At 36.6% G+C, this 17,327-nt stretch overlaps 1 protein-coding gene across 2 annotated transcripts in view; it reads left to right on the forward strand.

Moving 5' to 3' along the window:
- LOC109090002 (pappalysin-1-like) overlaps positions 1–17,327 on the forward strand; it is a 122,586-nt gene that overhangs the window by 50,817 nt on the left and 54,442 nt on the right. For both annotated transcript variants that reach the window (XM_042757173.1, XM_042757174.1), the window contains exon 11: positions 9,016–9,212. In XM_042757173.1, the coding sequence (XP_042613107.1) occupies positions 9,016–9,212 (197 nt within the window). The remainder of the gene's footprint in view (positions 1–9,015; positions 9,213–17,327) is intronic.

Below are 17,327 nucleotides of genomic sequence, written 5' to 3' on the forward strand. Positions count from 1 at the left end.
CTAAATATTATGATATCTAATCGATTACATTCATTGAAATAAATAAATAATGCTACTCACCATAAAATAAAACACCTGATGCTGTCTGGAGCTGACCAATTTTGTGAAATTCTGCTTGAAGGGAGTAACAGCACAATGAAGTTGCGATTGTAAGATGCAGTCTGTAAGACGCGCACGGGGGCATGACTTGACACGCGACATTGCAGAAAATGTGCATTCACAAATGTAACCTATGCTGATCCAAATATGGAAAGCACTTTTGAATTAGATAATATGAGGTTCTCTCCAGAGATGTTTTGCCACATTTCTTCAATTAAGGATGATTGCTGCGTAGTATGGGTGTTTCCATTTGCCTGAACTTCTTCAAGTGAGTTGCGGAGCAAACCGAAAATCCAGCACTCTCCTTCACTACTGATACTGCGACTATTCTTGTTTTATGTGTTCATTCGCTGGCATTTTCTACATTTCTTTTTTCTCCCTTAAAAACAAATTTGTCCATTCTGATGCTCAATTTTACCGAACTAATGGCTGTTGATGGCTATTTGAATTGAATTCTGCCAAAGTGCGTGCTTATATGTGTTCGTTAAATGCGGAACGTTATGTGAGTAGGTCTGCTTATGTCTGAAAATAATATATGAAAAACAAAATAATTTTACATAAAAACATTAGGCTATAGCTTATATTTCTTTAGTACATTTTTAAATTAATGTAAAAACTAAAATGAATTGTAAAACTGAAAGTAAATTTTTTTAATTGTGTTCAGCATGGTGGGCTGCATTTGAATTCGTGACGGGCCGCGGGTTGAGAACCACTGGTATAGTGTAACAGCCTGTGTAGTCTGAGAGTCCATGTGGTGGATAATTCTGGTGGTGACGACAACAAACGGAAGTTCATAGACTGGATTCGTGACAATATGATATGATCTTTTGAAGTTACAGTATGCATTCCACTTTGAGACTGCTAGTGATATACAAGCATTTTTTTTCTCAGAATATCAGATATTTACACTTTTTTTTGTCTGAGTGTTCATTTCTACCATTTGCTGAAGGAATCACATCTGTGTGGCAGCTTGAAATATTTGTGTTTTTGTGTGAAACCATCAGGCACCATCATGAATGAAGCGTTTGTCTTTCTGACTGTAGAACTGATTGTTTTGTGGCTGCAGTCTGTTGAACCAAAAGATAGCATTTGGTTTTCCTTATCTCAATATAGTGTTATCTGTGTTAGCATTAGAATCAAGTTGCCCAAGGGAGGTGCAATTGCTCGTCTTATCGTATCTGAGGAGTGTAACGGTGTCATGGGTACAGTGTGGCACAGACGTGCATACATGTATGGATGTAGGGTGTGCAAAGGCCATGTGAACGATATATAGGTGTGTGTGTGTGTGTGTGTGTGTGTGTGTGTGTGTGTGTGTGTGTGTGTGTGTGTGTGTGTGTGTGTGTGTGTTTATTCCCTTCTGCAGCCCCTCATTTCAACATCAGCAGAGCTGAGCAAAGGGGAGAGCTGGAATTTATGCAGAGGCTCGAGCCAACTTGGCACTGCAAGCCTTTGTCCTCCTTGCTGGAACCCCTTACACTGAAATACAGACAGACAGACAGACAGACAGACAGACAGAAAGAGAGACAGTCTGTGTTTATCACTAAACATTTGTTCATTATCACTATTTTTGACACTTTCAGTCTTAATACAGTAGTTAAATTTTCTTCATTACGTTTTCCACTGACATGACTTGGAAGTTGATTAAATTTGTACAAACACTTGACGATAAGGTCCCATTAGTTAACATTGGTTAATGCTTTATTAACAATGCATTAACTTACAATTAATGCATTTAATACATTAATGCAATTAATGCATACAATTGTTACATTACTTATTAGTCTTTTGTTAATCTTATTTAATACACATATGACTGTTCATTGCTAGTCCATGTTAGCTCAGGTCCATTAAATAAAATTAACATATACACATTTTGATATATATATATATATATAGTCCAATATATATATATTAATTATTTAGTTTAGTTATATATTAATTAATTTAGTTTTTCTATTAGAAAATTGGGGACCAATTCTCACCATTAACTAACTATTAACGACAACCCCCAATAAACTCGTTATTTTCTGGTTATTAATAATTAAATAAGGTAGTTGTTATGTTTAGGTATGGGGTCCATTTAAGGGATCTAAAATATGCTCATGCAGAAAAAGACATTAATATGTGCTGTATAAGTACTAATAAACAGCCAGTGTACTAGTAATATGCATGCTAATAAGCAACTAGTCAATAGTGAGAATTGGTCCCTAAACGAAAGTGTTACCATATATACTTTAGAACAAATTTTCATTGTTTCAAATGTTCATGTTTACTAATATAGTTAACCGATGGTATCAAATGGAACCTTATTGCAAAGGGTTACCATTAAATTTTGTTAATATTAATTTTAAAATAGTTAATGTCTATAAATTTGTGAATTCATTATAATTCATTTTAGGTGCACTATATTCAATATTCAATTTAATTTGCTAATAAAAAAAGAAATGCCAAAGAGGCAGACAGAAAGACAGAGTAGGAGTGAATGGAAAGACAATGTGGGAGAGAAAATGTGAAAATGGGAGATTTGGGAATGAGAAATAGTGAGAGGAAAAGTAAAGGGTGAGGAACAGCGGCTCCATGGCCTTGAAAACTCATCCCACATATCCCAGAACTCAACAGAGCTCGTGTCTCTCTCATGACCCTGGAAAAAAAAATCTGATGTGTCCGAAACCTAAAAAATCTTACCTTCAGAGGTAGGAAGGCACCAAGGCACATCTGAAACCAATGTTTGCGCAACATCCTGTCTACTAAGATGCCTTCATCTGGCCGGATTCTGAAGGCAGCATAGATGTGTCCAGAGTCCAAAATTAACACCCAAAAGTGCCAAATCTGAGTAAGTTCTCTGCAATTGGCTGGTAACTTTATTAGGACCTGCAGCATGATGGTTAGAAATGCAATTTGATAAGGACAATCTGACCCTCGCTGATGTAAATTGCACGAGTGATTCAAATCAGACATGCTAGGCGTCTGCTACATAAAACATCTGTTGTGATTCTCTAGAACTCCATGTGGTGACACGTATGTTGAATATTGCTCACATTAAGCCATCAAAGTGAACACTTTAGGAGAAAGATCACAAAGTGTCTTCACAGTTTTGAAGTGGGTCCAGTTTCTCTCAGAAACAGAGACTGGCTCTTCTCTGATACGATGCTGTGAATGTGACACAATGACCTGTGGTGTTTGTCCTTAGTATGCAAGGAAAAACTGCCTATCAAACCCACTCAGATGTGGAACAAAATCAAGCATATATAGAGAGAAAAATGCAAAACAATTGCATGGCTAGAAGAGATATTTAAAGTATAGCTGGTAGATGTTCTGAATTCACACTCCGTCGACAGGTTTGGATGATTACTTTGCTACCTATGATATCCAACAATAATCCAATAATCCAATCTTGTGTGCATAGACTAACACAAACAAGGACATTATAGATAGCTAAAACTAAATGGAAAATGAAAACTATATTATATATATATATATATATATATATATATATATTTTTTTTTATAATTATTATATTATTTATTTTTTTTTTTTTTTTTTTTAGACTCTTAGTACTAAACTCCAACAGATAAACAAATATTTCTAACTGACTTCTATACAGAAAGTCACACCATACCTGATAAGTGTTTAATAAAGACCAACTTTCAACACAGTCTCAATGAAAAATAAAAAAATAAAAAATAAATAAATTTGCAAATAATTGCCTCTGCCTACATTTCTGAAGACTCCAAAATGTAAATATCCATGAAATTCACTGGAGTTTCCAGCTGAAATAAACAGTTTAAACAGGCTGTAAAACACCAACAATTCATTTTAGTACGTTTTTAGGGAAATGTTGTACAAACCCGATTCCAAAAAAGTTTGGACACTGTACAAATTGTGAATAAAAAAGAATGCAATGATGTGGAAGTTTCAAATTTCAATATTTTATTCAGAATATAACATAGATAACATATCAAATGTTTAAACACAGAAAATGTATCATTTTAAGGGAAAAATAAGTTGATTTTAAATTTCATGGCATCAACACATCTAAAAAAATTGGGACAAGGCCATGTTTACCACTGTGTGGCATCCCCTCTTCTTTTTATAACAGTCTGCAAACATCTGGGGACTGAGGAGACAAGTTGCTCAAGTTTAGGAATAGGAATGTTGTCCCATTCTTGTCTAATACAGTTGCTCAACTTCTAGTTGCTCAACTGTCTTAGGTCTTCTTTGTCGCAGCTTCCTCTTTATGATGCGCCAAATGTTTTCTATGGGTGAAAGATCTGGACTGAAGGCTGGTCATTTCAGTACCCGGGTCCTTGTTCAACGCAGCCATGATGTTGTAATTGATGCAGTATGTGGTCTGGCATTGTCATGTTGGAAAATGCAAGGTCTTCCCTGAAAGAGACGACGTCTGGATGGGAGCATATGTTGTTCTAGAACTTGGATATACCTTTCAGCATTGATGGTGCCTTTCCAGATGTGTAAGCTGCCCATGCCACACCCACTCATGCAACCCCATACCATCAGAGATGCAGGCTTCTGAACTGAGCGCTGATAACAACTTGGGCTGTCCTTGTCCTCTTTAGTCCGGATGACATGGCGTCCCAGTTTTCCAAAAAGAACTCCAAATTTTGATTTGTCTGACCACAGAACAATTTTCCACTTTGCCACAGTCCATTTTAAATGAGCCTTGGCCCAGAGAAAACACCTGTGCTTCTGGATCATGTTTACATATGGCTTCTTTTTTGACCTATAGAATTTTAGCCGGCAACGGTGAATGGCACGGTGGATTGTGTTCACCGACAATGTTTTCTGGAAATCTTCCTGAGCCCATGTTGTGATTTCCATTACAGTAGCATTCCTGTATGTGATGCAGTGCCGTCTAAGGGCCTGAAGATCACGGGCATCCAGTATGGTTTTCCGGCCTTGACCCTTACGCACAGAGATTGGTCCAGATTCTCTGAATCTTTGGATGATATTATGCACTGTAGATGATGATAACTTCAAACTCTTTGCAATTTTTCTCTGAGAAACTCCTTTCTGATATTGCTCCACTATTTTTCGCCGCAGCATTGGGGGAATTGGTGATCCTCTGCCCATCTTGACTTCTGAGAGACACTGCCACTCTGATAGGCTCTTTTTATACCCAATCATGTTGCCAATTGAGCTAATAAGTTGCAAATTGGTCCTCCAGCTGTTCGTTATATGTAAATTTAACTTTTCCGGCCTCTTATTGCTACCTGTCCCAACTTTTTTGGAATGTGTAGCTCTCATGAAATCCAAAATGAGCCAATATTTGGCATGACATTTCAAAATGTCTCACTTTCAACATTTGACATGTTATCTATATTCTATTGTAAATAAAATATAAGTTTATGAGATTTGTAAATTATTCCATTCCTTTTTTACTCACAATTTACACAGTGTCCCAACTTTTTTGGAATCGGGTTTGTAATATTGCAACGTTGGCCCTAGTTAGGAGCAGAATATCTGTATTTGTACTCGCTTTGTCTGAACAGTTATACAGAGCATTTAAGCATTCATTTGCAGGGTTGATTGCTTACTTAGCCCCATAACAGTATATATTATGAGTAATAATCACACAACAATCATATTTTTTTATGAATAAGCATTTATTAATAAAAATAATGAAACAAAAAAAAAATATTTATAAAACTTTTTCTTCCAACACTTTCAATGTGGTTTGAATGAAGTCAGTTTTTACTTGCAGCGATAGTCCCTAAGGCAGTTCTTTTCATCTGAGAAGCACAGGCGAACATTGCACTTGCTACACAGTGTGTTTGTGTATCCATTATTGCAGTGTCTGCAGCGTCCTCTCTTCGTCTTTACTGGGAAATGTGCAATCATGTCTTTGCATACATCCAGTGGGGGGTGGTCCGATGACCTCTTGGCTGGGGCATTCACATCTGTTGAGAATGGTCTCTTCTGAGGATCCAAAGGCCTCCCTGATGTCACCTTCTGAATATGTTCGTCTTCCCTGAAGATGGTCACCCTATCTTGGGTGTTGTGTTGTGTGTGTTCACCAGGATGAGAGAGGTTGCAAGTTGTGCCTGAAACTGTCTCCTGTTCAATATCTCTTTCTTAGTCATCTTCAGAGCTTTACAGTCCCGCTTGTAGAGGAGCCAGGCGTTAATCACAGCAAGGATGATGGTTTGCCAGAAGATGTAAATGTACCAGCGCTGGGATTTCATGGGGAACTTGTACTTGGCCGCAAATGAGTCCAACAAATCCACACCTCCCATGTGTTTGTTGTAGATACCAACAATGTAAGGCCTCTCAACATCAATTTTTGTCCCAGCACTGAATCTTCTGCACAGGTTCTGGTCCAGCAAAGGATGACACAAGTGTGAACGCTATGTTGTCATACCATTTGACAGTGCAGATGTTGTGGTTCCCCTCCACTCGGACATCAAAGCTTCCTCTCCACTTTTTCTTCAAGCTCTTCTCATCTTCAAGGTTGCAGCTGGGTAGGCGTACCTGCCTCGCTGTTCCCACATAATGGATTCCACGCTCAAGGAGATTGATTACGAATGGGACACCGGTAGTTGTCTGCGCAGATCTTGTAGTTTTGACCCTCTGGAAGTGTGGAGGCGAGCTTCATCACAACATCACCTGACAGTCCAAGTTCAGATTTGGCTTATCGTATTCCATCTACACTCCCTTGGTACACATCAAAGTCACACAGCATACTGGGTTTCCAGTTCTCACCCTCAGTTTGAACCCCCATGGGTGTGGCTTGCCACGCATATACTGCTTGATGTTACAGGCTATTTTGACTACCACTCTGGCCCAGCGTTGTAGAATTACAACATAGACTTAACAAGCTCTAAATCAAATTTGATTAATGTTTTCCAAAATAACTAAATAAGTATGTGTTCTAGACATTGTAATAAACACACACAAACACACACACACACACACACACACAAAATAATAATAATAATAATAAAAATAAAAAAAAATGTAAGGAATTTTACTTACTTGAATCTTTACAAATCCAGTCATGGAAAAAAAGGAGATGAGCTCAACGCGAAGTTTGCAAGTAGAGTGAGTTCATCGCCAGGTGACCGGAGCTATAAACACTTCTTCTATCCAATAGCATTGTGAGGACAAACAATAGAACCCATTAACTATGTAAATGTGGTCTTGAGAAAAAAAAAAAAAAAAAAAAAAAAAAATTTGCAGGCCTTTTTTTTTTAATTGTTAAAAGTAATGTTGTAATTCTGCAACAGTGGGCTTTACAGGGTTAATAAATATTTATTTTCATGTGGTTCCTTTCATAATACAATGTTATGACCTCAAACCTCGTTTGCTAAAGTGGATGATTTGTAAAACAATACATGTTGATGTATGCATCACATAACCAGCTCCATATCTTTGGCTATTTTTACATAGTAAACTTGCTCAGTAGCGCACCCGGTGCAGCATTGCAATGTGGAGCGCTTGGGTACGAGTACCTAAAATGATAAAAGAGCTCAAAGCAATGCATTTTTATCAGACATCTGGTTTTTTTTTTTTTTTAACACTATTGTTTTAGGTTTAGTGTTGGTGGCACATTATTTTCAAACACAATAGAGCATTAGCACAACTCACTGGACATTTCATTTCTGACCTGGCACTATATGTACAACAACCAATGTAATAAAACACTGCCAGAATCATGTTTTGGATAAAAATGAACACACTTTTTAACCGTTTTCATTCTCAAAGAGCCTGGGTTTCACATACTTGTAATTCAGAGCAATTTCTTCTTATAGTGCAGTAAATGTAAAACGTTTTTTTCTTCTTCTTCTTCTTCTTTTTTTTTTTTTCTTTTTTTTTTTTTTTTTTACATCTGGTTATCATTAAATCCAACATATCTTAAATGGTACTTACATATTTTCCAACTGGTTTGATTCTTGTATCAACATCTGAATGAATTCTTTTAAACAGGATAGTCAAATATGAATTATCCTTAAAGCAGATCACAACCTTGATCCCTTGATGGATAGAGTTACAGTACACGGTTTCATTGCATAAAACTGAGTGAAGCATTTTAGCATTTTAGCCTGGCCCATAGGAACATGAGTATAGTAACAGGTATATACATAATTTATAATACTTAAATTTGAAAGCCATTAAAATAAGTATTACTGATGCTGTATATCGGATTGAGTCATATGATCATGCATTAAATTTGACTTTTACTTAATGCAATTTAATGTAGGAAGGACAATGGAATTTGATGGATTTTTTTTGGAGCTCGAACAATAATTGGCAGATAATTCAAGCAATACAGCTACAGAACCCCTCTTTGAAGAACTCTGCATCACATAGTGCTGCCTAAATGATAACCACTACATACAAAGCATATGCATTTGATATTTGTTAGCATGACAACTTTCTTTCTTTCTTTCTTTCTTTCTTTCTTTCTTACTTTCTTTCTTTCTTTCTATTTACTTAATACTCCCTTGTCACTGTGGAGTCTTATGAAACAGGACATGAAATGTGATTTTTTTTTTTTTTTTTTTGGGTTTGGTCTAGTATGACTCTTAGTAATTGCTGAGGAACATTTTAAGCATAAATAAGCAAATGCAATTGGCTATACTGTATACCAAAATATCAGTAGTCAATACCAATGGCAATGCAATTTTCACAGATTTTTTGGATTTTTGAAAATCCTGTATCTTGACAAGCTATAGGTTCATATTTATATTCATATTCAAAGAAAATACACATGAATATTTGTACACATATACACATTTATATTTATATTCAGAGAAAATACACATGCTACAAAGTATGCACTACTTTTTTTATAACCTTTATTTGAAAATGTATATTCAGTGTTTGTAGAATTTGTTTCTTGCTAACATGACTGTATCTCTCTGTCTGTCAAACACAAACATGCACACGTGTGTTCAGATGAGCCCAGCATGTGCTACTATTATGACGGTGATGGCATCTGTGAAGACTTTGAGCGGGAGACGAGCGTGAAGGATTGTGGCCTGTACACGCCAAATGGTTTTCTGGACCAGTGGGCCACCTCAGTGGAAGTGTCCCATGAAGAGAGGCTGTACTGCCCAGCCGACGTGGCTGCTGGATATCCTGCAATTACTAAGGTTAGTGCTCTGCTAGTTTCAGCCTTTGGTGTATTCTCACAGACAGTGATAGAGGTTACCTAGTGGGTGTTTCAGCTCAATTTGTGTCAAAAGCCGTGTGATGAGGCCAATCAGCTTGCTGTAGTCGATCCATCATATCACTGTACATTTTGCATGACTGAACTTTGCATTTCCAGCATTCACTCATGTCGCCTCAAACAAACAACTCTCTTTCAAAATGAATGGCTTCTGGTCACTATGTCACTATAAATTGGTGTCAGTGGGAATGACCTTTAGACACTTTGCACATTCATAGACCAGCCACAGTGTATTCACCTATTATCCGATGAATGTTGCTCAGTGAAAAAGTTCTTAATTTGACGAGGTTATATTATTGGATGACTTAACACAACATATGTCATTTTTAGCAGTAAATAAGTTGTTTAGAGTTTCATGCGACATTGAAGTGAAATCAGACTTCATTTGTCCCAGCGGAAAGTGTAATTAAACCGTCTACACATAATTACACAATGTATTGAATGTTTGAGCCTTTTAACCCTGTAAAGCCTGACTTCTGATTTGACAAAATATAACAAAAATCTAAAATTAAATGTTGTGAATGTATATTTACTCAATAATCCACTATTTTGTTGAGGGGCGTTAAAATGACAGTTTTCACTTGAGATTCTAAGCCAAATTACAGGAGGGTAAAATCACTTTAGAAAGATGGAAGCATCATTATGTTATTTTCACCCAGAGATCAGCAGGTCTATTGGTAAAATCTGTTGACTTTAGCAATCTTTGTTGTATCATATGCCAATGACCCCCAAAGTTTGCATGTCTGTACCTCAAGAAGTATTAAAGATATCTTAATTCCCTTTTTAGAATTTGGGTTTTAACAAACTTTTATTTTGGTATCTTTGGCTCTATCTGGTCCCAATCCACCAAAACTGGAATCTCACTGTGGTTCCAGCAGTAAATTGTTAAATTGTACACATTTTCAGTGGCCAAAAACGAAATGTGGGTCCCTTTGCATTCAGCTAATACTTTTTCTTTTAAAGTGGAATGTCTGAAGAACAAACAATGTTGAAACTAGAAATGTATCTTGTTTCCCTTTATCAAAACATTGCATAGAACATACCTGTCTGAGTTTCATAAATATTCTTTTTCCAAAGTTTGCATGCTTGTAACTCAAGAAAATGAAGGATATGTCAGTATCATTTAAAACTGTGGTTTTTAATAAACTTCTCATTTTTAAAGTACTATTTGGTTCAATCCCAGAGAAATGGGGAGCCCAATGTGACTCAATGCCCAATTTGTTGAATTTTACCCATTTTCAATGGCTGAAAACCAAATGTGGTCACTTTGCATACAGCTGATTCTTATTGGGTTTAAAGAACAATGTCTGAAGAAAAAATAATTTTGAAAGAAGAAATTTATCTTGTTTCCCAATATCATAGAGCAGTGGTTCTCAACCACATTCCTGGAGGACCCCCAACACTGCACTGTTTGCATGTCTCCTTTGTCTGACACACCCATTTCAAGTTTGTGAGTCTCTACTTATAAGCAGGTGATCTGAATCAGATGTGTTTGATTAAGGATACATGCAAAATACGTGATGGGGGTCCTCCAGGAATGTGGTTGAGAACCACTGGCATAGAATGTATCTTACAACAGTCATGTTAACAAAGTTTGCACACCTGTAACTCAAGAAGTATTAAAAATGTCTTAATATCCTTTTAAATTGTGGTTCTTAATGAACTTTTCTGCTGGAGTCTTAATTTTTAGGCCCTATATGGTTCAGTCCCAGATATATCAGGATCTCAATGTGGCTCCATGTCCAAATGGTTAAATCTTACCCATTGGTTGAAAAACAAATGTTTTTGTGTTTATCTAGTTATGACTGTTGACACAACAGATATGCAAATGAAAACAGTAACCCAGGGTTTAGGAATATATAGTGTGACATGTCAGATTATGAATGTAAAGCATAAGCAATGTGAAACTTAAAATAAGATTACACATTATCCCATTCACTCAGGGTTAAGAATTGCCAAACATTAACTATTTCAAGTTTAAGAGACCATAAATGTTTCAAAGGTTAAGGTACTATCAGTGATTCTGCCAAATATGCCCATTAGGAGTGGATACTACTTGATCTATGACTCTGCTTTACATTTTATAAAAAAAATAAAATAATAATAATCAAAGTGAGGCAAATCTTTGTTTATTGATGTGAATAAAATGTGTGATTACAGCAACCACGCTTCCCTTTGAGGTGTGGGATTTCTTTCAAAAATGTAGTTAAAATACTGCATATTTGAACTCTTGGTAACTTATATATACAAATTAAAAAAAGGGAAAACACGTCTAAGCTTGATATAGAATACAGCAGTCCACTTAACAGGCAGCTCTCTTTTAACACAGACTTTTAAGAAGGGATGGATGTTTGCTTCAAGAGATAGGCCAGGTAAGTGAAATTATATTATATTGTTGTATGTGTGTCGTTTTCTTTACATTTTCTGACTAAAAGCAACCAAAAAGCCATTTTAAAGCGGTTAAGCAAATAATAATAATAATCGGCAGGGATCCCAGACCAATACAATTAGTGTGCCTCCTCTATTTTAAAACCCACGAGCCGCCACTGTCTATGCATATTGTTTTAATAGAGGGAAACAAGTTACAACTCAATGTTATTTATTTTTCAAACATTTGTCTTTAAATACAGTTAGTATCAGCTGTATACAAAGTGACCATCATTTGATTTTTGACCTCTGAAAATGGGTAATTTTCTTTTTTTTTTTTTTTTTTTTTTTTTTTGCCCAGCCACCACCCCCCCGTCTTCGGAGGTCAACTTTATTTTTATTCATATAACAAAATAAGACAGATCATATATTTGTAAATAATAAAGAGTGACAAGCCGTAACAGGGAGACAGGGAGGTACACAGACAGACGGTCAGACAGACACACGGCCAGATAGACAGATAGACAGACAGACAGACAGACAGACAGATAAACAGTCAGACAGACAGACAGACAGAGAATAGTTATAAGTGTGAGATTGGTATGTCTGTAAGTGTGTGACTGTTAGGTGTTATTAAGGCAGATATATTGGGGGGGGGGGGGTAAGGATGGTTGGAGGGGAGGGGTGGAGAGGGGGTGAGTGGGAAAGTACGTGGTTTACATCAGCTGTTGAATTTGTAGAAAGGTTATGAGAGGATTCCAGGTTTTTTTGAAGGCAGATATATTGTTCTTTTTATGAGCTATGGTTTCTTCTGTCAAAATGAATTCTGTGATTAAGTTAGTCCAATGGGAAAAAATGACAAGAAGATTTTGATTTCCAGTTTTGAAAGATTATTTTTTTAGCGATTGCTAGAGAGACAAGAACTGGGGTTTTGTATTTGGAAGGGATAGAGGTTTCTGAAGTGTCTCCCAGGAGACAAAGTGCAGGAGACAGTGGGACTCTGCAGTCCAGGATTGAAGATAGTGTGTTGGTTAATGTGGTCCAAAGAGAGTGAACAGGCTGGCAGAGCCAGGTTGTGTGGAGATAGGTGTCTGTGCTCCCAGAGGTGCACTGTGAGCAAATGTCTGTGTCAGATAATTTCATTTTAAATAGTTTACTCTGAGTGATGTGGATTCTGTGGATGGTTTTATATTGTATGAGTTGTAAATTGGTGTTGGTGGTCATAGAAAAGGTGTTCCTGCAGATTTGCGTCCAGAAATCCGGGTCGGAGGATAGTATGAGGTCACTTTCCCACTTCCCCTTGGGCAGGGTTATTGTGGGGTTTAGATGAAGTGATGAGGCTGTAGAGTTTAGATATAAGTTTTCTTGGGTGGTTGCCTATCTCTAATAACTTATAACTTATTTTAGAAGGCTGTAGGGTATTAGTTAGTTATTTTGCTTTGAATTAAAAATTTAAGCTGTTGGTAGTGGAGAAATTGGTCTCTCCCAATCCCGAATTTCTGGACAATTGAGGGGAATGACATAAATTTATGATTTTCAAATACGTGGTGAAGGTGGGTGATGCCATTTGGGGAAGTGGATTGGTTTATTGTAAAGACGGAGGTCAGGGTTGTGCCAGATTGGGGTAAACCTACTTGGAGCTTGGGGTGATTTGGTGATTTTATTAGTTTTCCACCAGGCTGACAGAGTTGTTGCTATTGTAATGTTATGATAGAAGTCTAGTTTTTTGATTGACTGTGGTAGAAAGGGGAGGTGCTGCGATTGAGTTGGGGGAGCACAAGTATTGCTCAAGATCAAGCCATGGATCGGAATGTGTCTGTTGTTGAGTCCATTTATATAGGTGGAGTTTGTAATTGGTTTGCCAGGTAATAGTGCATGAAATTTGGTGCTTCAAGTCCGCCTAAGTGTTTTGCGTTTTGAAGTTTTGTAAGTGCTATCCTTGGTTTTTTTTATTTTTCCAGTAGAAGTGAGTGGCGAGGGAATTTAATTTTTTGAACCAATAGTCTGTCGGGGTAATTGGGATCATTGAAAATAGGTAATTGATCTGGGGGAGTATCTTCATTTTGATTGTTGCTATACGGCCTGTGAGTGTGAGTGGGAGCTTGTTCCATCGTTTATAATCATCTTCTATTTTCTTGAGGCATAGTTGAGGTTGAATAGCTCTGACAGCCTGGGGGAAATTGATATGCCTAAATACTTGATGTTACCCATGTTGAGGGGAAGGGAGGGGTCATGAGCTGCAGAGTCCACATCGTCTCCTAATAGCAGAAGTATAGTTGATTTATTCCAGTTGATTTTGTAGTGAGAGACTTTTGAGAATTTGTTGATGACATTGAATGCTTCGTTAAGTGATTGGGATGGAGTTTGTAAGTATAATAGTAAATCATCTGCATATAGACTAATTTTGTGTTGAGAGTTGTTGACTTGGATTCCTTTAATTTAATTGTTTTGGCGTATTGCTGCTGCGAGTGGTTCGATGAATATGGCAAAGAGGGATGGAGAGAGTGGGCATCCCTGTCTGGTTCCTTGGTGCAGAGTGAAGCTTGGTGAAGTGATCCCATTTGTGATGACTGCGGCCCTTGGAGAAGTGTATAGTGTTGTTATCCATTGAATGAATGACTCTCCAAAACAGAATTTACGGAGGGTGGTGAATAAAAATGTCCAGTTGACCTTGTCGAATGCTTTTTCTGCGTCTAGTGATGCAACTATAGTTTTTTGTGACTGTCCTTGTGCAATGCTGATGAGATTAAAAAGTCTGCGGATATTGTCTTTTGCATTTCTATTTTTGATGAAGCCTGTCTGGTCTGGGTGAATTAGTGAATGCATAACTGTTTCAATCCTGGTAGTTAGAGTCTTTGTTATAATTTTCAGATCAGTGTTGATTAATGAAAGTGGGCGGTAACTAGAGGGATGTGTTGTTGGGTCCTTATTGGGTTCAAAATATTGGGTTTTAATGAGCGCTGTGTTCATATGTGTGGGAATGGTACATGTAGTTTGGATTTCTGTGAGTAATTTGTTAAAAAGTGGAGATAAGATGTCCCAAAGTGTTTGTAGAATTCTGCCGGTAGTCCGTCGGGTCCAGGTGATTTATTGTTTTGCATGCTTTGTAAGGCTTTGATAAGTTCTTCAGGGATGATGGATTGTTCTAAAAAGTTTGCTTGTTCTGTGGTTAATGAGGGAAGGTCCAGATTGTTAAGAAAAGAGTCAATTTCAGATTGTAGAGGTTGGGTGCCGTTAGTGTACAAAGAACTGTAGAAATGGCGAAAAGAATTATTGATTTCTTGAGGATCCTGCGTAGTTTTGCCTGAAGTGTCCAGAATAGATGGGATAAGTGATTTGTCTTTTTTGTATTGTAACATGTTTGCCAAATACTTGCCTGCTATATTGCTGAGGTGAAACTGATCATATTTGAGTTGCTGTATACAGAACTGGTAATTTTCAGCAATTTGGACATGAAGACATTGAGATCCCGATATCTTTGGGATTAAACCATATAGGGCCTTGCAAATAATGATTCAATAAGAAACATTTGTTAAGAATCAGAATGTCAAATCATATTTTGATATCTTCTTGAGTTACAGGCACACAATGACCCATTTGTCACTCTATATCTCCAAAAATATGTCTTAATAAGATAATATTGAAATGCTTAGTTTAATGATCAAAACATATAATGAAATACATTTTGTATTTTTTTTTTTTGATTAATTGTTGATAATCAAGTAAACCTAAGCTTCATACCAGTAAGTGTTAATATCTAATTATTACTAACAATATGAGAGATATTCATACATTTACTTACTAAAATCATCAAAGATGGCTTTATATGGTTAAGCTTTTTAGAACTCTTGCTGACTTTTGCAAAAGATGGCCCTTTTCATTTAAGAACTTTGGCTTGCCACAAATACTTGCATCAGTTCCTTCAGTAAGCCTGCAGATAAAATATCTAGAGCTGAGTGGACCATAAAGTTGTCTGCGAAATTACACGCCGACCTCAGTGTCAAACAGCACTTGTGCACAATGTCCTGGCCTGTTGCCTTCTATGAACAGGCTGTGTTAAAAAATGTCTGTTTCCTAAATTGTTCAGTACGTAATCATTCCAAAAATAAAATGTGCAAATTACACACTACATTATAGTTTGAAAATATTGCCACTGTCTAAATAATATAGATTTTGCTTCTTAACGCAAAACAATATTTTTGAATAGATTGAATATGTCCTGAACAGTTTTCCTGAAATTCACATATTTCATTCATACTCTTAAACATGTAACGCACATGACTCTAGCTTCATCTGGCTCTTAGAGTGCCATCTGCCGTCTGTAGTGCAGTTTGAAGTGGCCCATCAGGGCTATTTAAATACTTGCATATTTGAAATTATTGTGTTGTTTTCTTCAGTTCTTGTTGTGTCCCCTCATTCAGAAGGGATTGTACATGTCCCGTACTTTCAAGGCCCGTTCACCCTTGCAGGGAACTGAGCGTAGCCGATAGGGATCTATCTGCTGGGATAATTTCAGAGTGCGGGGGAGTTACAGGGTCTTTGCTGGAGCATCAGATGCCAGTGGGCCTGGAGCCACTGCTTCAAGCTATTTGCCGTGAAGAACAAACTGATCTTTAGATCAAGGGAGCACATTTTCATTTACATGACAGCCACATCTGAAAACTTACACACTGTAACATCTCTGCTCACCACCTGACATTTTAAAGGCCTGATGTCTGTCTTATAGAGAACACGGTGTCTTTTCTTCTGTGTGGCCTGGAAAAGATGCTTTTGATTTAGGTGTTTTGCAGTTACACTAGTCTTTTGTCGTCCATTAAAAAAAAAAAAAAAAAAAAAAAAAAAATTAATACTAATTAATCAAAGAGCATTTACGTACTGTAGATTTCAGTGAAAAGTTCTGTGTTATCTGACTGTTGAGAAGTCAGTGATCTTTCACAGATGACTCGTACATCACCAGTGTGAGGAAGATTAAATTATGATTAGCCTGACAAGCTACACTTTCAATTAAAGTAGTTAAATTGCAGTCAAACTACTTTTTCGAATAGTTAGCAAACTTTAAGTTAATTACCAAATAATATGATTTAAAACAAGTGCAGCATTTGGGAGAAATGCAACAAAGTTCTTTTCACACTTGAAAAATATGGCAATATATAAAAATGAGCAATATTAATACATGGACTTATGTATACCTTAAATATACCAATTTTAAAACTAACAATTATGTCTGTTTCATTTAAATTATTGTAGAGATACTGCACATAATTGTCGTGTGATCATATATCTCACATGGAATGTTTAAACATTAATATAGGTGTTTAAAAAGTGACAAATATGCATGATATAGTATCTTAGTTTAATGTTACTCTTCACTAATTGAGATTTCTGAGACATGCACAATAACATGAGACTACACTCTACAAAAATTAAAGGTTCCAGAAGGTGGTTTTTGCAGTGTTGCCATAGAAGAACAATTCTTTTTGGTTTGCCAAAGAACCATTCTCATGGCAGTTCTCATCGTTTTTTTTTTTTTTTTTTTTTTTTTCATAGTGTGGAGAAAATGAAATAATCCAAAACCCTTTTTCCACTATAAATAACATTTATGCAGTAAAAAAGTGTCCATGGACGTTAAAAATTCTAATGGAACAATATGTCAGTAAAGCATTTTATATAT

The sequence above is a fragment of the Cyprinus carpio genome, chromosome A5 (genome assembly GCF_018340385.1).
Source record: "Cyprinus carpio isolate SPL01 chromosome A5, ASM1834038v1, whole genome shotgun sequence".
NCBI classification, from domain to species: domain Eukaryota; kingdom Metazoa; phylum Chordata; class Actinopteri; order Cypriniformes; family Cyprinidae; genus Cyprinus; species Cyprinus carpio.